A 22,732-nucleotide genomic window follows, 5' to 3' on the forward strand; every position below is an offset into this window, starting at 1 on the left:
ATTCTTTTTGACTTGTATTGGTGTACCACCATGCGGTTTTTAGTGGACAATCCCTATATCTTGTAAGTAGCACATCCGAGTGCACGGGGGTACTCATGAGTATATATGCAAATTTCACACTTTGGCATTTTAGGCATGTGCGAGACCCATGCTTGTAGCCCGCCTTGCTGCCCAACTTTGCACCCTTGCGAGGAGCTCAACGAGTGCATGTCGAGCGATGGTGATTTTTCTTGGCTAGAAAGTTTCACTACGTCATATTAGCAACTGGTTTCTGGTGAGGGTCGAAAGATCTTCTTCATCGTAACGGAGGGTTCTTTAGGGTGTGCTATATGCTCTGCGGGGCCTATAGGTGCCAGAATACAATATGTCTCTCGTTCACAAGAAGGGGACACATCCGTCTCTCATTGGCTTGGACCCTCGTACTCAAAAGACTTTGACATCGTCTCACACTCTATTCGTTCAACTTAGTCACTTCATACATTCTGCTGTGCTAAGCGTGCATGAGATATACGTGACCTCAAATTCACTTTCGCAAGACTTATGCAGCTCCTTGCCTCTAAGGCAAGCTGCGTGCTGCATGGTCCAAATAACGCGCTTCCTTTCCGTGCGACACAGAAAGTTGACAACATGAACATGCCGCATGCATTTAGGTTCTAAATTATGTACTGATTATTAGTACAGAGAATGTGTTGCCGTTGGCATTGAGTACCAGGATTACATTGTATATGCACAACACAATGTGTCTACAAGTTGCATTTTGATAACCTTGTTTCTAAGGTATAGTAAGAAGGGGTTGATTGAGATTGCTGGATGGTTAGGTTGCACTATCATAAGGGGTCTTAGATTCAAATCACACGAGGGCCAACCTCAGCTTCTTTCGATGGGAAGTACGCTGGGAAATAGGACCCCTTAAATTGATTAGAAAATATGTACAGTAAAAAATGATAGTACAACTACTTACAAAATAGGCGAGGGAGCCGGAAGGGGGACCCAATCACCTGGCATATCTCTCCAAACCACATGGGCCCAATCAACCAGATGGAAAATGACCATGATCGATCGACCTATTGCACACATGAGAGAAATCCGAATCGATTCTTTTGCGACCTTCGTGCCCAGCGCGAACCCAATTAGTCCAGAGATTGTTCGTCCCGTCAAGGGAGAGCAGCCCATCCTTAGGCCCCACCTTGCTCAAAATATCATCTATCCCAGTAATCTCCGCGAGGAAGATGAGGGAGTCACCCCTATATGACAAAGACACGAGGATGCGTGACGCTGATTCAACATGAAAGGTCAATTTTGTTTGAAAGATAGGACACGAGGGCACATACATTTTTTATTTTTTTAACAAATAAGAAACTACTTTTTGTTATTTTAATATTAAAAATAAGGTTTTTATTGAAATAATACTTAAAATATTTTAAAATTATTAAAATATTAGTCATACGTATCCGACTGTGTCCTTGTGACATAGGTCAGGCCTCATCGTAACCCCAGAAAACACAAAGTCCCCTTCCTTGGCACGAAGCGAGAAGGCCAACTTGACCCCCCTCCCAGAGAGAACAACCCCCTAGCTGAGTGACCCACTCTCCCGGAATGATTTGGGTCCGGGTCTAGGTGAGGACCCATCTGCCCTGGTCGTCGGGCCAGGGAAGTTTGAGGTGATTCTCCCCACAGGCCAAACCAACCCCAGCTTGACTGAAAAAAAATGTTTGCTGAAGTAAATGTAGTCGTGAAACACCCAAATTTCAATTAGCTAAATGCAAACTAACTATATGGAATGTCTCATGCTCCAAGAACATAAGAAAGATACATTGGTACAAAATCTAAATTTAGTGCTTATTTTTCACTACAATTGATCACAGGATACAAAAGTAAAGCAATTAATATTGCCCGGTAGGTGCCATTGGTTTATTATGAGAATATCATCCATACATGAATGCTAGAAGATAAAACAGATACCATTCAGTGTAAGCAAAGGCAAAGAAGATCAAAGAGGAAAAGATAATCTATCTAGATTCTAGATTTGAGAGAGAGAGACGAATCAAAGATATCAACATTACGACAGGTTCAACAGACGTTGAAACCGGCAAACAAAACGACCCAGACCGACAAAGAACACATAAGCCAAAAAAGCACAAAATACAAATCAGAAACAAGGCGATCAGTCCCGATCCGGGGGAGGCCTTAGCGGCAATTGGCACTAGAGATCAGGAAGAAAGATGCGCAACGAGGCGTATACATCCGCCAAAATATAATTTACTAACTTGTTGAAATTAACCGGGATTTGCCTGAAAATAGCATTATTGTGCGACATCCAAACAGCCCACCAGGAAAAAAGCAACCAAGTTTTCCAAATGATCCGCCAACTTTTACATCTAAGAACTGGTTGGGGTCCCCACAAGAGGTCCACAACGAAAGACTCCTAAAGCACTCACACTACTGGCTTATTCCAGGGTCTAGAGCTGCCAAGTAGCAGATGGAAGTACAATCAATAATGGTAGCATAGATCAATTGGACATTAAATTGATCCGTTAATGATCCTTTTTTGTCACCACATTTTTCACACAATGTTTATATTGATGATCTGATGATTATTATTACCAAGTATTAAAACTGGATAGAAGCCTATTTTGACAAAAAGGACAATCCACATGCCTGCATTTCATAAACATTGTTGTTTAAGATTCTGTTCTTTAAATAATACCAATATAACAACTGCAGCAACAGTAACAATGACAGTAAATGATAAGAACTGAAGTATGTTGACATGAAAGACAGCTAACAGAACTAGAGCTTTAATGAAAAAGATAAAATCAAAGATAACATTTAATCCATGAGCGCCCACGCTTCCAAGAAGTCTTTGAAATTAAGTGACTCAACATTGCTTCCTAGTTTTCATTTACAGGGGTGTGGGAAAAGGTGTTACAGTCTGCTTTCTCCAGGATATGAATGACATCTAGGAGACAGCTTCGTATTTTGTTACACAGTCAAGTGTGGTCGTTGCCAAGTGTTCCAGTAATATGGGCAATAACTAAATTAGTGGATTCTCTCTAAACTGGAGTTTCACCTCAATGCATTCCAGCCTTGAGGCAGGGATTCCTCCTGCAAAAGTTTAAAGTCTTTCACTTTAGGGACATGAAGCAGGTTCTGTCAATAAATAAACATTATTTTTTATGATTACATCGATAATAATCCGGCGAAAGGAGGATTGTTCAGAGTGAGCTCAATGGACAACAAAGACGGTATAGTTGGTGGTGGTTAGGACACCTTATCTTTAGGGAGAAAGAAAGACACTTAAGATCTCATCTTATTCTTAATATGCCTTTATGGTTTTTACTTTCTGGGTACAGTGAAGCAGGTTCTTTTAATCAAGGGCTCTTGAAGCTCACCTAAACATCATGTAAGAAAAAGGCTCCATGTGAAGCCAAGGTTGATTAATTTAGCCAAGTTTAACCTTGGCTTACCCATAATCTTTTCTTTGGAATAGGTTGAGAGAGAGGGACAAAGAAAAATGTTAGTGCATATTTATTTGTGTTTTTTCTCATTTCATCTTCTGCAAATACTATTTTGACTTCCCATCCTCATAAAGAGGGTATTTTCTTCATTGAATATACTCAAAATCCATTTAATGATAAATTAATAAAATTTCAGGTTATCTGCTGCTCTTGGCCAGGATCCAGACACATGGTTGCTAAATATCTCTGTTGAAAAATAAAAGAAAACAAGCTGTTGCTCGCAAATTAAAAATGTGCCTCCTCACCAAACCAAAAGTAAAGCCACATACAATAAAAACAGCAATATCTCATTATTGAGATAATAGGTACATTTGCATAAGAAACATAACAACCATTTCCTTGTCCATTTTTAGGTGAGTGCCTTACCATGTACTACACATGTAAGCCAACCTTATCTTTCCTTGGCGGAAAGGAAAAAAGGTAAAATGAAACGAAGCCAAGACAAAGGAAGGGGAGGGATAAAAATATACATGTACAAATTTTACACAGTGTCACATGCTTCTTTCTCCTCTATTCTAAAGAAATCAAGTCTATTATCTGCCAACCTTAAAGCATAAGCAGCTTTCTTGTATTCATACCATGTAAACTCTTTATATCTACTCTTCTCTCCTCTTAGAAACAATGGCAATGGTGCCACTTTTGCACTCAGAGATGGGGCACCAAAGTAGAGCATTGATAATCTAGACTTCTTACTGTTAGCCACAACCCTGTGTCTCACACTTCTGAATCTTCCATTAGTGAGAACCTGCAATACCGAAAAATAGAAACACTAAACAACAAGGACAGGAAAAAATAAACTTCATGAAAATGAGATGTGAATTCTCAGCAACTCTGTTTTCCTACCTGCATGGCATCACCAACATTGATGAAAAGGGAATTCTGGTCAGGAGGGACAGGCAGCCAACTTCCATCTCTCATACATATCTCTAGACCTGCTGTGTTGTTTGATCTCAAGACTGTTAGTATCTGTGGATCAGTGTGTTCTCCAAAGCCAATGAGACTGCACTTCAAAGCATTCAAGTCTGGACATGGTGGGTAATGATTCAGCCTGAAAACAGAGTCACTCTCTTTGTCCATCAAGTAATGGCTAAAGGAATTCCTTGGTTGAATCTTCAATCCTTCTGCTATCAATTCAAGTATTTCACAAGCCAAACTCCTCATTGCTGATGTGTATTCATTCACTGCTTTACTGTAAAGCAAGTAAAAATGGAACACAAATGAGATCAGGAAAATGTCATACCACCATGAAAAATTAACAAGGATCATTTTTTTCCCTCCAAAACTTTCCTATTACCAGAAAGATCCTGGGTTGCCATTAGAAACATGCATAGGTCCCTGAGAAATGAATTTAGGATCAGCTTGCATGAGAAGGTACTCGATCCAGCCGATGTCACCATTAGGCCCTATCCTTCTGTTACCATAACCAAATGGGTTAGCAGGCCCAGCTTTTTCCTTCTCTGACATGGGGAGTGAGAAGAACTTGACTGTTTCAGCTTCCAACCTTGATATGAATTCCATTGGTATTCCATGGTTGATGACTTTGAAGAAACCAACTTCTTCACATGCCTTCACTAGCTCTGTTTTGCTGTCAGGGAGTGAGAGGTCTATGATTGGGATATTAGTGAAGTTTGCTGGTTTCTGGTTTTTTATCAGAGGTAGATGGTCTAGTGCTGGATTTGATGATACCACCATGCTTCTCAGCAATTAAAAGTACGTGTATATCAAGAAATTCAGATTTTTGGAGGTGGGTTTTGAAGATTACTGAACTCCTGACATGCGTTGCAGAGGTCAGGCAAGTTTGGATATTGGTTTTGAGGATTTGGGTGTTATGCAGTGAAGTAGGAGATCAGGGTTGGAGAGTTGAAGCAATGTGGCTGATGACTCAAGCTAACAAAGAGAGATGAGGAAGCAAGGGATAGGACTAGGCAGGCGTGAGAGGGAAAGATGGGAGTGCAATTTATAGTTTGGTGGAGGAAATGGAAGGTCGTGACAGTATCAAAGTCATACAATTGTGTAAAGCTACCTTTCATTATTTTTATTTACTTGTCGTATCAAATTTTGATTGGGACACTTATAGGTCAACAAAGAGTCAAAAACTTGCAATTTTGAAACAGCCGTCCTTTCCCACACCTAAAGCTTCCTTGAGTGTAACATTCCATCTATTTCCAGGAAAGTGTGTGTGGATGTGCGCGCAAAGAAAGCATTCAGTATATAATGAAAATATCAATGACAAGTCTGGTTTTTCAGTATTGTTCTCTCATCTAATGATAAATAGTTGATATATTGCTTTGAAAATGTAATTAGCTAGATATTTTGCCCATCCAAACCCACGGATTTAGGGATGTTAAGGGATCGAATTTCATCCATTATCCAAACCCATGAATTTGGTAAGCAAAACCATATCCAATTATAATCGGCTGAGGATAAGGTTTTGAGTTTTTGCTACTGAATTTACCTGAATCTGATTACATGTAAAAAATTAGATTTGGTATGAGCTTTTTGCTATCCAAATCTGAATTCGAATCATTTAACCAACATCCAATTAGTCAGATCTGGTATTGGCCACATCTAACCTGAATCCGAGCCATTTTGCCTGGTTTGAAATAATTTGAGGGCGATGGGAGGAAAAAGGTTGGGAGGCTAGGGGTGCAAACAGACTGGATATTAGTCGGATGAGGGCTGACTTGGACCTGATTCCAAATTTTAAGCAGTAAATCCAAACGAAATCCAATAAAGTGGATTTGAATCCGAATCTATGGTATTACTGAAATAAGTAGAAATAGGTTGAGAATTTGTCTGTATTTTTTTTATGACGAGGAACCCTCACCGAGAACTGGGTCACCTAATGGACTCACCCCCCCTGCAAAGCAAACCCCGAATGGAGCCCACGATCACCCTGCCTTGCGTTACTCACCTTTAAAAGCCCTGGACACGTGCACCACTGGGGCTTGATCTGGTGCCTTCATCTCAATGCCTTCACAACCATCCTACTGGCCACACGGGAGACCACACGATGGTGGTTGAAAATATGTATTTCACATGTAAATATTAGCACTTTTTGTATGACAACATCAAATTGAATCTGACTCGTTGCAGGAAGCTGAGATACTGGGTGATACTTATCCTGTGTCAAATTTCACTAGTCATAACCTGTATGGGGATGATGCATTGTTTTTTCAGAGACAAAAGATCAGTGAAAAATTCTGGCAATCATTGAAGAATTTGAGGGTGTCTGGCCTTCGGGTGAGCAAGAATAAATCGACCACTATTGCTTTCAAAGTTGCTCATTCTCAGGTCTTGAATAGATGTCAGTGGCAACAAGGCTGCCTTCCTCTTAAGTACTTAAGAGTTACCAATCTTCCAAGGTGGTCTAAAATCGAGTTATTGCCAAATTTCAAAAGTTACAATCTTGGAGTGACCACCTTCTGCTGATGGGTAGAGTTTGTTGGGTTTTGAATACCCTAATTGAAGCAACGAAATATGGCTATGGCCAAAAAAATAAGATTGATAAGAAGAGGAATTTAAAGTTTTTTTCACACTTACACACAAATGCACTAAAAAAGAAATAATATTTTATTGAGCAAATGAGATGAGATTGCATGTCCTACGGATGCGAGCTTTATATAGAGCCCAAAAAGAAGTTCTTTCAAAAGGTTGCACATTTTCAAAAGAAACCTAATACCTTTTGGTAAATTTCAAAGAGACATAAAGTTGCATCATTTCATCAAGCAAGGTATCTTTTTTGAAAACCTAAGACACCTCTTCCCTTCACTTTTGGATTTGGATATTACAAATTACTAATTTTGACATCTTAAAGAGGATCATAAATTTTTGAAATTATCTATGGCCAATGGCTTGGTGAACATATTTGCAACTTGCTTATTGCTTGGCACAAATTCCAACATGATTTCTTCTTTTTCAACTAATTCTCTGATAAAATGATGATGAATCTCAATGTGCTTTGATCGGCTATGGAAGACTGGATTTTTCGTCATCGCATTGACAGACTTGTTGTTACAATTGATGATGGTCGGTCCTTCAAGCTTTTGCTATAAATCTAAAAGAATTCTTCTAAGTCAAACTGCTTCACTTGCTGTTGTGGTAGCTGCGATATATTCTGCATTTGCAATCGACAATGTAATTGTATTTTGCTTCTTTGATGACCAAGATATGATTTTGGATCCTAGGCAAAGGACATATCTTGAAGTATTTTTTCGATCATCAAGTGACCCTATCCAATCACTATTCGTATAGCCCACAAGTTGAATGTTGTTTTCAACAACATATTTGATTCCAATTTTTTTTTACCTTGCAAATATTTCAAATTTCTTTTGGCTGCTGTAAGATGGAGTTTGCTTGGTTCACTCATAAACCTAGATACAAGACTAACGACATTTATAATGTCGGTTCTTGTGTTAGTAAGATAAATCAATGATCGAACCTTTTTATGAGGCTCAAATGAAAACAATGTCATATAACAAGAAGCATATATATATCTGCAAGAGATCTAACCTTTTTATGAGAAGTATCTGATTCTGAATTACTTGAGTCCATTGAGTCCATATGTTCTTTGCTTGTAGAAGTATCTGGCATAGTCAAATTTGTCTCTCTTTGAGGTATTTCTACTGAGAGTATTCCCCAATCCCATTCACTTTTTTCATCAAAAATTACATCTCTTGAGATAACAAACTCCTTTGTATTTGGGTTAACGAGGTGATAGGCTTTTGAAGTGTCACTATAACCAACAAATATGAACTTTTCTCCCTTTTCATCAATTATTTCTCTATTTTGAGAAGGAATTTTGCTATAAGAAACACAACCAAAAACTTTAAAATGACTTACTTTTGGTTTGTGCTTGTACCATGCCTCATGCGGAGTTTTGTTGTTAATAGACTTGGTAGGAGTTCTATTCAAAATATACACTGTTGTGTTCATGGCTTCAGCCAAAAAACAGTTTGGAAGATTCTTTCATTTTAACATGCTCCTTGCCATTTCAACAATAGTGCGATTTTGTCGCTCTACGACACCATTTTGTTGTGGCGTTTTTCTGCACTTAGTTGTTTTTTGATGCCTTGGATTTTGCAATAGCTCCAAAATTTATTAGATGTAAATTCGACTCCGCGATCAGTCCTTAATCTTTTCAATTTGAACCCGCTCTCTTTTTCTGCACAGGCTTTAAATTCTTTGAAAATAAAGAATGCATTTGACTTTTGTTGGAGAAAGTATATCTACACCATTCTACTGAAGTCGTCAACGAAGAGTAAAAATACTTTCTTCCATTATGAGATTTTGTCTGCATTGGTCCATAAATGTCTGCATGAACCAATTCAAGAGGATGCTTCACCTTCCAAGATGAATTTGAGAAAGAAAGTCTATGAAATTTGCCATATATACAACCTTCACATATTTTATTTTCTCTATTGATATAAGGAAGCCCAATCACCATATTTTTTTGCTTCAATAATTTTAAACTTTGATAATTTAAATGTCCAAATCTTAAATGCCAAAGATTTGATACGTCTAAACTTTCAACCTTTAGTACTTGTCCTTCACATGAACTCAATGTCAAGGGAAAGACCTTATTTATAGCCATCTTCACTTTGGCTATTGTTTGTTGGCTATTTTTGTTAACAATAGTACATTGGTCATTATTGAAGTTTACTAAGTACCCCTTTTTCATCAGTTGACCAACACTTAACAAGTTTTGTGCTAAACCAGGTACATAAAAAATATCATGAATGAGTTTGGTGTGACCTGATTTAGTTTTGACTGCTATGACTCCTTTGCCTTCAACATTTTAAGATTTTTCATCCCTCATTCTTATTTGGAGGTGATGGTTTCATCAAGTTTGACAAAACACTTTTTATTTTCAATCATTTGGTTGTAACAACCATTATTTGCATACCATATATATATCACTTGGTTCTTGCTCAACGTTCATGCAAGAGAAGACAATTTGATCTTTCTTATCTTTATTTTTTGAGAAATTAGCTTCATGCTTTTCTTGAAACCAATAGTCCTTTTGAGAATGATTTGGTATTCGACATATTGTATATTTGAATCGACATTCTTTTGACTCATGCCCAAATTTTTTGCAGACATGGCAGTATTTTTCTGATTGCTTAAACTACCTTGGTTGACTAGAATAATTTTTCCTTTGCTGCAACCTTTGAAAAACTTTTGATTTCTTCCTTTTAAAAATTGAGGTCTTTTTTTAAAGCCTTCTTTTGCTTCATCTATATTGAGCTTTGTTTGGAGTGCGTGCTCAATTACTTGAGATTCAGTCATTACGATTTGCTTCTCATGAGCCTCAAGGAATTCCATCAATTCTTGTAATGATAGAGTTTATAGATCTTTTGACTCTTCTATGGCTGCTATGACATAATCGTACTTTAACGACAAACTTCTTAATAAAAAAAATTCAACTATTTTTTTCTCCTTAATTTTATCATCATAGCAACTTATTTAATTGATAATCCCAACAACTCTAGTAAAAAACTTTTGAATAGATTCATTGTCTTTCATAGACAATGTATCAAAATCTCTCCACAATGCTTGAAGCTTGATGGAGATAATCTTCTTCGAGCCTTGAAATTCATTCTTTAAAATATCACAAGTTTTTTTGGACGAAGTTGTATTCATGATTCAGGGAAATATAACATTTCTTACCCCAAGTTGGATATATAGAAGTGTTTTTGCATCCTTCTTCTTGTTATCCTTAAATTATTTTGTTTTGGAGCCGTCCATGATGTAAGAATTGCATCATCATTTGATTCTTCGTAACCGTCATGAACAATCTCCCAAAGCTTTTGTGAGGCGAATAGAGTCTTCATTTTAAGATTTCAAAAATCATAGCCTTCATTATCAAACATAGGCACTTGAAGTTAAGAGAGATTGATGACAGAGTTGTTCAAATTTTCTATTATAATTTTGATGTAAGTATGGTCTCCTTCAACCTGGTTCTGATACCACTTGTTGGATTTTGAATACCCTAATTGATACAATAGAATATAGCTATGGCTATAAAAAATTAAGGTTGAGAAGAAGAGAAACTTAAAAGTTTTTCTCACATTTACACACAAATGTACTAAAAAATAATATTTTATTGAGCAAATGAGATGAGATTGCATGTCCAACGGATGAGGGCTTTATATAGAGCCCCAAAAAAAATGTACCATGTCCCTTCAAAAGGTTACATCTTTTAAAAAAAAAACTTAATACCTTTTGGTAAATTTTAAAGAGACATAAAGTTGCATCCTTTCATCAAGCAAGGTGTCTTTTTGAAAATCTAAGACACCTCTTCCCTTCACTTTTGGATTTGGATATTACAAATTACTAATTTTGATAGAGTTGTCCTCATTAACTAGGTGCTTTGCATCTATATTCTGGTTTTCTGGATATTGTGATACATTCTTCTCAAACCAATTGTAAACAATATCAAATATTTGTTGAAGCAATACTTGTGGTGTGGTGCTGATCAGCAATCCAACATGCATTTGCTTAATTGAGACTGTCTATAAACCTCATGGTGAAGGAAGCTTGAGTATTTGTAGAGTTGCGGATTTCAATGTTGAGTTGCTTGCCAAAGGTACTTGGAAAATAGCTTGTAAAAATGATGAACCGTGGATGAAGTTGATTCATAACAAGTACCTTGATGTGAATTCATTGTAGTTCGAGTGGCGAGCTGATCATCGGTTACCGGGATGGAAATCAGTGAAGATACTCAGTAGAGAGTAGCAGTGGGCAATAAAATTGAGTTCTGGTTTGATCCTTGGGTTGACAATTGGCAAATAGGTGCCGCCTTCCTCTGAGGCTGAGGAGTCTCATGTTCATCTTTTTTTGCATTGCAAAGTGGTTCATATAGTTTGGGTTCAGGTGGCTCTATGTTTTGGGATCAAATGGAGTCATGGAGATAGTATCGAATCGTCACTGAAGAGGTGGGCATTAGTTCATTTTCATCACAAGACTGCTGATTATTGGTTTTTCAGTTGGTGGTGAGATTTATTTGGGAGTATCGTAACAATAATGCCATCTTTAGGGATGTCATGAAGATCTTGAATCAGATTAGAGAGCTCATTCTCCCAATCTTGAGTAATGTTCACCACCCGATTGCTCGCAAATGGTTCTATGCCAATAGATGGTGGCCTCCTCCCCAGGGCTATGTTAAGCTGTCCATATATAGCAAATTCAGAGGTGTGTGGCGTGTAGGCTTCACTCTTAAGGAATAATGAGGGAGTTTTTCTGAAAGCTGGTTGGATTGTTAGGCGTGCTAGTCCGAACGTGCGAGAATGGTGTTGGTGGAGAGAGATTATGGAGGATGTTCAAGTTCAAAATGTCATCATAAATATGAGATGTGCTTTGCAAGGTGGACCTACCAGTCGCTAGCTGGGTGGATCATGATCTCATTCAGTTCTTCTCAAGGTTTCAGAAGTGTAAGTGTATTTGGATTCCCAAGTATTGTAATCACACACTCCCTTGATTTTAGAGAAACTCGGAGTCCTTGGCTAGGATAGATGTTGGAAGGATGAACCACCTGATTGGTCTCACTCGGTTATGTAGTTTTGATCTGAATTGCTGTAACTGGTCAGGGTCTGCCTAACCCCAGCTTGCTAATCCAAAAACAAAACAAAACATCAAATTGGATTGGTTGGCATGTAAAATATGTTTTTGACGCATTTTTTACTGGATCTGTTGGTACAATATAAAATTTTTATATGGACTTGAATAAAGATCCAATGAGAACATTGGATCTAATTTAGAGCCCATATCTGAAGAGGGTCTGACCATATAATATAAATCTGAATCCAATACAAAAATACAATCCGATTCCGGTGAATAACAATGCCCTTTAATAACTTGTAAGGTTCAGGTCAAAGGTCTGGCTAAGTCCAAGTCGGGTCAGGTATGACATGTCAAAATACAATTTTTTTTTTTTTATGTTTTGAGATTGCCACTGTCTGTACCCTTCATCTTTGTGTAATGATGATGTCGGCACTTTTTAATGGGGCCTACTGATTGCACAATGAATGGTGGTGATTAGGGTAGTCAATGGGTGGGGTTTACCTGGACCTGACTCGAAACAAACCCTATAAGGTCGCGTGATAAATACGAAGCCCCGAGTTCGGATCCGAAGGTCCAATGAATATATGGACCCAAGTATATTTTGTGAAATTTTATACCAAACCTAGGTTCGAATCGAGTTTGGATTAAGACCCATAATTTTTCAATGTAAAAATAATAAAAAATATAGTTTTACCAGGTATGGCAGAGTCTGGATCATATAGTTTTTATCGAGTTGGGGTATAGTTTTTCTTATGGTTAGTCCAATTAAACCCGAGTCCGGACTCGATACCATACTCAAAAATCAGGGCCAGGTCTGATTCTACCTGGTCCGAACCAAGCCCGACCTGTTGACCCCCCCCCGGAGGAGAGAGAAAGATTATGAAGATAAGTGGTTTGTTAATTGCAATTAAAAAAATAAAATCTACAAAAGGAAATGGTTGATGCAAAGCAGATTTTGAGAGATATGATGGAGTTGGTCAGCATCCAAACCAAACTAATTTTTTCAATTTCAAATTTATATTTACATTATTTGAAAAATAAACCGAGTTCCCCACCCCATCATAGGAAATTAAATCACTCAACCATCACTCATTAAGTCAAACAGTCACATCACAATAATTTACTGACAACAGCATAAAAGAAAAAGCGGAACTTCATGAAAGTGACTGTGGATATTTTCCCTTTGCACGTAATTGCCGCCTTCTACTTAGAGAAAGGCAGTATCATATTATTGATTTGTTGACGTAAACCTCTTTTGAGCTTATAGCATCTTAGTACCTTAGAATCCCTAAGGAACACGTAATCTATTCAGACTCGTCTTCGTGTGAGTCTCTCTCTCTCTCTCTCTCATATATGAAGTACTAGAATTTTTAAGTATTTTGTGTCAAGTCTTGTTAGGCTCCTTCAAAGTTTTAAGTATTTTTTCAACCGTCTAACACCGTAGATGTGATCTACAGGTTTTGTTAGTGGAGACCGGCTTTTTTCAGTAATCCAAAATCAATGGCTATGAAGGTATCAATTTTTCTAGCTCATAAAAATATGTTTTTCACCAAAAAAACCATGATTCAAGAGTCTATTCCCACTAAATCAAGCATGCTAAACACATCTAACAGTTCAGATCTGTCATAAAACACTTAAAAACTATGGGGCCCTATATGTTCATCTCTCTCTCTCTCTCTCTCTCTCTCTATATATATATATATATATATATATATATATATATATATATATATATGAGTAATGCGCTGATGCTACTCCTTTTGTGGTTCTGCCTTGTTAGGTCCCTCAAAAAATTATAGTTTTTTAAGTTTGTTTTCATATCTAACACAATAGATGTGATCTATAGGTTTTGTTTTAATGAAACCGGCTTTTGGACCTGTATGCAGGGCTTTTCGGTGATCTAAAATCAATGGTTATGAAGGCATCAAATTTTTTTTTGCTCATAAAAATACACTTTTTTTTATAAAAAAAACATGATTCAAGAGTCAATTCCCACTCAATCGAGCATGCTTAACACATGATCTATCCTAAAACACTTCAAACAATGGTACCTAACAGGGCAGAATGAAAAAAGGGGCCTAATGTGTTCAGTTTTATATATGAGAACTGAATATATTAGGCCCCATTTCTCGTTCTGCCCCATAGGTTTTAAGTGTTTTATGGTAGTTTTGAATCGTTAGATGTGTTTATCATGCTCTATTTAGTGGGAATCAAATCTTGGTTCATGTTTTTTTTATGAAAAAATATGTTTTTCAGAGCCAGAAAAAATTGGTACCTTCATGGCCATTGATTTTGGATCACTGAAAACCTGTATATAGGTCGGATTCCGGTGATCCAAAAGCATGTTCCCACTAAACAAAACCTATAGATCATATCTACGATGTTAGACTTAAGAAAAAATACTTAAAACTATGATTTTTGAATGGGGCTAACAAGACCTAACGAAAAAGCAGGCCTAAGAAACACATAGAGTTCACTTCAATTTTCACTTATTTTTCCATAAAGATGTGTTCTACGGATCAAATTAGTAGGAACCGACTTTTGAGTTGTCTGATTTGAAAATATAAGTAGGACTTTTCAAAGTTGAAAAATCAACAACTCAAAAATTTGTAAAATTTTCACCATTTCAAAATCGTGTTTTTGTTTTTTCATCCAAAAAATAATGAAGCAAGGGCTAGTTTCTAACAAATGGACCACATTTGTATGGTTAAATTGTAAGAAATGGGTGTCTGTCACTGGCATACCAAAGTCATGTATGTGCTAAACCTACAGAACATGGGTTAATTTGCTAGAAAATGACACTTGGATAATGTTTTTTGATAAACAATATGATTTCATAAGCTCTAAAAATTTGTAAAAAAAATTAAACTATTGATTTCAAATATTATAAAAAATCTACATACCTATTTGAATCGAATGATTCAAGAGTCAATTTTTATAAAATCAAATAGGTAGATGCAGAGGCAAACCAAGAATTTAAACTAGGGTAGGCACAAATGTATAGTAAAAAGGAAAAAAAATTACTAACAAATTATGATAATAATATGTTTTAAAAAAATCAAACAATTATTCTAAAGTGTACTTTTTTTAATTGACATGTCAATTTTTTATATTTGGAAAATAATTTATAATTAATTCATTACTAATTATAAAAAAATTATAGCAATTGATAAAAATCACAGATCTCTCATCTATGCTAATTGATATAAAAACAAAAAAAAACAAAATCCCTAATATTCTAACCAAAATCAAACATTCATTATTCATGGATTCATGCTTAATGCTAATTGAGAAAGAAAAAAACATAAAAACCCTAAAACCATAATTAATCATTCATAAAAAAATTCAAAACCTTAATTCATACCAACATAAAAAATTATGCATTTATGTTAATTGATAAAAGAAACCGTTAATATACTACTAAAAACAATCATTTATCATTCATGAGTTCATGTCTAATGATAGTTTTAAAAAATACTAAAAACTCATAAACTATAACCAAACATTTATGTTATTATGAAAAAACACTAAATCAAAACCCTAAATCGTAACAAAAATCATTCACAAATATGTTAATTAAAAAAAATAAAACCCCTAAAATTCTATCCAAAATCAAGCATGCTTTCATGGAATCATGTTTAATGTTGGTTGAAAAAAATACCTAATTAAATATTCATGTCATTTCAAAAACCAAAATGAAAAACTTAAATCCTAACAAAAATCATAGATTTAGGGGTTTGATAAGTGATAACTAAAATCAAGAGTTCCACTAACAGAATCATACTTAATGACAATTGGAAAGAAAAAACCTAAACCTTAATAAAACTTTCATGTCATTTGAAAAAAAAAATCCAAAATCAATACCCTAAATCCTAAAACATTCATAGATCTATGCTAATTTAAAAATTAAAACAAAACCTTTAATATTCTAATCAAAATCAAGCATTCATTATATACTCAATCCCAATTAAAAAACATAAAAAAATCCTAAAACCCTAATTAAACATTCATGTTATTTAAAAATAAAAACAAAATAAAGATCTAAGCCCTAACAAACATTATGCATTATGATTATTGAAAATAAATAAAATCCTTAAAATCAAAACCATGTAAATCTTTCATTCATGATTTATGAAATAATTTTAAAAAAAGGGAAAGAAGATGAAGAAGGCGACCCAATGGTCAGCCACTAGGTGCATGCATCGGAGATGCCCGCATGACAAACTCTGGCAAAGTTGAGAGAGAGAGAGAGAGAGAGAGAGAGAGAGAGAGAGAGAGAGGTTGGGGTGGCCACCCTGACCGGATCTCTTATCAGGGTGGCGCTAACCCGACTTTCACGGTGGGGACAGCCCACCTTAACCTTAACCCCCTTATTGGTGGGGTTTTCTGGCCTCAGTGTGTCTCCCCCACATTATCTGTATGGTCGGATTTGAGTAAAACATGAAAGAAAATGTTCCATAGGCCCAAGATTATGATTGTGGGCACTATTCAGTGTAGGCTGCTGCACCCTTCTCTCTCTTGATATCAAGAGAGAGAGAGAGACATTGATAAGATGCTTCGGTGCCACCCACCTAGGGGTGTCAATGGGTCAGGTTTGACCCGGACTGACCCATATCAAACCCCATAGAGGTTCGATAAGACACTGGTTTGGACCGAAAGGGTCAGATTAGTATATGGAGCTAGGTATGGTTTGTAAAATTTCATACCACACCAAAGTTCCTATTAATACTAGTGTTCTTTCAATATAAAATAGATAAAAAAATATTATTTTACTGGGTATCGACCTGGTCTGGTTCCTGAAATCTTTATAGGATTTGGGCATGGGTTTTGTTATAGCAGACCTGATAGGACTCAGATCCTGACGCAGCACGAGCATCTCAAAGACAGACCCAGGTTCAAAACCACCCGGATCTGAACCAGATCCCAACCGCACCCACCTAGTAGAAACCATAAATGTCATAATTTTTTAGTTTTTCATTGTTGATCAAATCCTACAGGTGTGATCGACATCAATGTTGTCAGTATCGGTATCTGCCCTGAACCGTTGGGCTGCCGATTCAGCTGTATCAGCTGATGATGCGGATACTCAGCTGAATCATTCTCTGTATGGGCCCAAAAAGAATAAAAAAATATTATGTATCAATCATTACATGACACGTGTTAAAACCATTAAAATAATTGTAAAAAATATATTAAAATTTTTTTGGTATTTTTTTTTTACATTTATTAAAAATTAGCCGTATCAGCCCTGCGGAGTATCGAAATTCTGCTGATACGGTGAGTATAGGGGGATACAGGCCGATATGCACAGATACTGATAACATTGGTCTACATACGTTTATTAAACTATGCGGAATTTAAACGATGAAATGTGTGAGACCATGCTCATCCATGAATCCACACACCTAACCTCTCTCTCTCTCTCTAAAAAAAAGAAGCAAACTTTGGTTTGTTTGTTTTTTTATTGTCAAGAAGAATATCAAAGGTCAAAAGGGCCTGCCTGCTTTTTTCAGCTAAGTTATGGGCCCCCAATTATAAGCCCAACATCTACACATGTGAGTCATGATGGACCCCACAAATATATGCATAGGTGGACTTGTGAGTGGGTACTAGCGGGTTATAAAGTATCAAGGGCCAAAAGGTGGTCATGGGAGCCGCGTGGAGACTCGGTCCCATGAATGGCTATAAGGATTCGGAGGATCCAGCAGCAAAAGCCAAACAGGATCTTTGCAATTGGATTTTGGGAGGGCAGATAATGTCATTACTTTAATTTCAATGAGTAAACTAAGTTGGACCATCATTTTCAACAAGTACTTTTAATGATATCTAGTATGAGAAAAGATCATGGAAAAAAAGATAAATAGTACAACATGAACAATGACATAGTAAAAAAGCAAAATTACCACTGAAACAGATAACTCTGTCAATGAATAGAGAATATGATGTTCATCACTAAGTGCTCCTGTGACAGCTATTATTATGGGTTGACCTTACAAAATGAGAAAAAATAATAACGAGGGATCCATAATTAATTTCATGATCAGCAAAATAAAATGTGAAAGTGTGAGTGACAAGATACAATGTTCAGCTAAATATAATATTTAAAACTTTAACTGTATGATACATATGGGTTTTAACCATGCTTTAATTTTGATGAGCAAATTGAGAAGGGCCTATAGTCTTCCATAAGAAATTTGATGACATCCAGCTAAACCATTCATAAAAAGATAAACCGGGTCCGTTCAAACTGGGTCAGGAAATGCATGTTGCATGAAGACACGAGTCTCCCTTAAAAAACCCTTTATGGGCTTGATCAAGGCTGCTCCCTCCAAGCCTTCCCAAAACTGTCGATTAAGTCCAGCCAATCATTAAGGGACCATTTGTTTAGTGACATAAACAGTGCCATTTCGACGGGCCCCACTAATAGGGGTGCAAACAAGTTGGATTCGGGCCAGATATTGCTAGATTTGAATCTGAATCCAAAATGCCAACATTAAATCCTAATCTGAATTAGATCCCATGAGGTAAAGTTGAGACCAAGTCCAGTGAACATTTTTCTCATGCTTTTCCCAATTTTTCTTCTGGTTTTATTATTAACATATCATTAACAAATCTCCAATGTTTCTTTAATATCTTCAAATACATTATTTCTGGATTAAAATATATTTCTTCTGTGGCATATTATTTTAAATTGATATAAATAAATTGGCTTTAGTCATGCATACCTTGAGTGTATACTCATTGGTAACACGTTTACTCCCCTCAAGTATATTTCCACATACTTCGTTGAAGCATTAAGAATTTCAATTTCACGGTCAATCTGTTTCTTTTTCTATGAAATTGCACAAATAAAATGATTTAGTTTCTATATATGTTAAGTGTGCCATTATTTTGATAACCCACATACGCTTCCCTCTTGTGATATTCCTAAGTATATGAGTCATTTTAAGTCAAAATCCTTCCTTAGGATTTCTTTTTATTTCTTTTCCTTTTTATTATTGTAATTATTTTGACTTTCAAAAATGTTTTTGGCAATTTCTTGTTTTACAGTTATGAAAAGAGTGTACCAACAAGGGCTCCACTTGTCTTGTAGGAGCAGCTAGTGTACGTCACCTTGTGTTGGGACGTTGCAGGTTCAAAACTCAATGGTATAGTTGTATAACTGGTAGGGGTCTGCCTAACCCCAGCTTGCCTTTCAAAAAAAAAAATTTTGTGAAAAGTGTGAGATAGCACTTATTTCTCATTCTTCATTACATTAGAGCAAATTCGTTCAGTTAACACTATTTCTTTCTTATTGCCTAATCCGAGAATTATGCTGATTGTGTTTATATACAGACTAATTGCGAGTACATTATTAATTTATAGCACATATTCTATTTTTAATATATTTTCAAATATATTGCTAAATATAAATATTTCAACTTGCTACTCTAGTTTAGATTTTTGGCCAAGAGAAACCCCCATCACTAACTGCACAGTAGCCAGCCTCCGGTTGGTAAAACCCTTGAGGGGAGCCCTTGCCATGGGTTTGGTTTTTTTTTTTCAGACACCTGCACTTTTTTGAACTAATGTTAAAAAACTTTTGAAACTTCCAACCTCCTCATCTTTTTATTCCCCAATCTATTGGTCTCTCTAGTTTCTAATAACTTTTCTAGTACTAATTCTTATCTAAAACTTACCTACAATATTTATGTAGTACACAATCTTCCCAATGTTCTCTTTCTCTCTGGCTAGAATGAATTTCTAATTAATTGCAGCAGCCGGCTCATGCTTGTATTGCTTTTTTTAAATATATATTTACACGAAAAAACCGCCCTCAGGATCAGAGACCTAGCCGCGCTGTATTTGCTTGTCGTACTTATGATCATTGCTGGTAGCGTAAAACTCTGTGGACTTACCCCTCGCCCCCGGGGTGTCCCCACACTTTGGTTTTGCAAGGGATGACACCCATTTGATTTGAACCTAGACTGTCTGCCTAGCAGCCTAGGCCACAACCCACTATGCCAAACCCCTTTGGGGCTCATCCTTGTATTTTGGTATTCTGTACTTTTTCTTTCTACTATACACAGATTGAGCAGCTTCATGCTTATCTTGAAGGGTGCATCATCCGTCAGTGAGACATTTTCTCTCTGCTTTGGGTATTTTCTATAAATGTGGACTTCAAATTGAATCTTGTAGTTTGGGAGATATTCGTATTTATCTCTCTTTTTAGTGAATAAATACATATATTCGTTTCCAACCGGTCCTAAACAACAATAGGCAATAGCCATTTGTTGTTTAACTTTTCAACCCTCCAGGGGTTTTCCTAGCTTCGGCGAGGGTTCCTCTTCATAAAAAAAAAAAAAAAACTTTTCAACCATATACTGATAATTTCATGTTACTAAATTATTTAAATTAGTAATCTCCTGTACATAGGGCTGGTACATGAACTGAGCAGCTTGTGACTCAGCTTGGATCGGCTCATCATGAATTTGTTCGTGATCAGTTCAGTTTGTATAACTAGCGAGCCGAGCCATGAATGGCTTGTTCAGCTTAAATGAGTTGAGCCATAACACAAGGTGTTCAGCTTGGGTGAGCTTGTATAGATAAAAATATGAATATATATATATAATAATTAACATGGATTATTTTTACACTAGCAAGCTCGTGTTCAGCTCATCTTGTTCTGTCATGAACTGAGCTCGCACCCAGCTCAGCTAAATGTGAGCACGAGCCGAGTCACTAGCTTGGTCAACTGGTAAATGAGTTGAGCCCTAAGATGCCCTGTTGGTTTGTTTGGCCTGCTTACCATCCTTACCTGGACATACAAGTGCATGCGCGCACACACAGACACACACTCATACACACATCAGTTAATCTATTGCAGTAAAAGAAAGCACATAGCTTATCATGTACTATCATAGCCATTTAACATAAATTTAGATTTTTTTTTTCAATTTTACTGATTTCAATTTCCTTTCTTCTACTTCTCAAATCACATCAAACTCAAGACACCACGATTAGGATAGTGCATGACTAACTAGTTCCAATTATCTTGATCGACTACAACATTATTTTGAACTAATAAAAGCTTCGTGTAAAGTTAGCCTCGCTAAGCTCCATATTCATTTGGAGGTCCCTATTCATTCACTAATAGAGTTTGTTTCCTACTTTTCATTCTCATTTTATGCTTAACCAAAAGAAGAAATTGGGCAATTTTCTTTTGAATTAAAAAAAAAAAAACCACATATTGATCCACTTTTTTTTATTGAACCTTCTAGCCAACAAAAAATTGGACATTTTTCTTTTGAATTCAAAAAAAAAAAAAAAGAACCACATATTGATCCACTTAAAATGGTTTCATCATTTATTAGTGGCACATTTACTCTCCCCCTTGCTTTTTGAAAAATCACTAATATAGTAACCACTTTATCTACCTAACTCATGCTTATCTTAAAAGAATTGCTTTCCTTTATGGGTGATGCATGATCAATGAAAACTCAACCACCAACACTGCTCTTTATCTGGGAGTTCTCTGTAATCACAATACCATTGTGGATTATCCTCACCCACTACAGTGTAGCTCATGTGGTCAGATTGAATTGAGATTGTCTGTATATAGTTGAATATCCCATGTTATAATCATGACTTGCTTGGTGAGTATGCCTTTGAAGGCTAAGATGCCCACCAAGGATTAGACAGCCAGCAGGCCCCCTTTCAAGGAAAGGTTCCTTTTTTTGAAAAAACAATTGGTTCTTCATATTTGACCAACATCTAAAATTCTTAGTTCATGCTCAAGCACCTTTCTAAGGGGGGAAGCTTGCTGCCCAAAGCAGGAAGCACTATGCTTCCTTGCTTTCTATTCGAGGGAAGCATGCTTCTCTCTCGCTTCTCTTTTCACTTTTCACTTGATTTCTATGGTTTCACTTTTCACTTGATTTCTATGGTTTCACACTCTTGTCCATTGTTTTTTTTTTCCTTTTTTTGTAGCTTTAGGTAATATTTAATATTTTTTGCTTCCTAATTGTTTTTTTTTTCTTTACATTGTCCTTTTCACTTTCTGGTTTCTGAGACGAATCTCACTTCACCTTTCATACTACTTTTTAACACTTGCTTCCTCACTTTTGCTTCACGTATCCATTTTGTACCATGGTAACTATACGCAGAACTATGTAAATCCACAAAAAAAAATTTTAGTAACAAAATATTGCATACAAATACGTTTCACTTTGTCGGAATTACGTGTAGACACCCCAATTTTGACCAAAATAGTTTGCTATATGAACCCCTCTCAAAACAAGGTGCATAAGATCTTTTAGTGGATAAGTTTTGGTCTTGTTATATTTTGACCCTTAAAATGACAACATTTTGTCCAAAAGTTGATTTAAACTGGAGTTTAGATTTTAAACAAGATAAAAAACCAGGTCAATTCATCATAGAGATAACTCATTTTTACAAAAAAATTGTTTTAATGTAAGTTTTACTTAGTGAATTTTCGTCAATTAAAATAGTGTAATTAGGTTTATACTTAAAAAAATAGTTAAAGTAGCGGACGTTAGCTTTTCAATGCACTAAATAGTGTCTCGATCTAATACCTAGATAGGGAGTTATGGTGAAAACAAATTAGTTTGTCATAATGGATCTGAAGCGCAATCCAATTTGAAACATGAAGA

General features: G+C 36.2%; 1 protein-coding gene across 1 annotated transcript; it reads right to left on the minus strand.

Annotated features, from left to right (window-relative positions):
• Positions 1–3,999: 3,999 nt before the first annotated feature.
• Positions 4,000–5,210, minus strand: LOC149833960 (gibberellin 2-beta-dioxygenase 1-like). The gene is made up of 3 exons (XM_090009244.1): positions 4,813–5,210; positions 4,362–4,707; positions 4,000–4,263 (listed from the first exon to the last, which is right to left on the minus strand). The coding sequence occupies exons 1-3, from the start codon at positions 5,208–5,210 to the stop codon at positions 4,000–4,002; spliced, it is 1,008 nt and encodes a 335-aa protein (XP_089865370.1).
• Between the last annotated feature and the right edge of the window lie 17,522 nt (positions 5,211–22,732).

The sequence above is a fragment of the Nuphar pumila genome, chromosome 6 (genome assembly GCF_984573655.1).
Source record: "Nuphar pumila chromosome 6, dmNupPumi1.hap1.1, whole genome shotgun sequence".
NCBI lineage: Eukaryota > Viridiplantae > Streptophyta > Magnoliopsida > Nymphaeales > Nymphaeaceae > Nuphar > Nuphar pumila.

Coding starts and splice junctions, on each gene's coding strand:
- LOC149833960 (XM_090009244.1), bottom strand. CDS start 5,210: ATGGTGGTATCATCAAATCCAGCACTAGACCATCTACCTCTGATAAAA. Junction 4,708..4,812: donor GGCAACCCAGGATCTTTCTG/GTAATAGGAAAG, acceptor CTTGCTTTACAG/TAAAGCAGTGAATGAATACA. Junction 4,264..4,361: donor ATGTTGGTGATGCCATGCAG/GTAGGAAAACAG, acceptor TCGGTATTGCAG/GTTCTCACTAATGGAAGATT.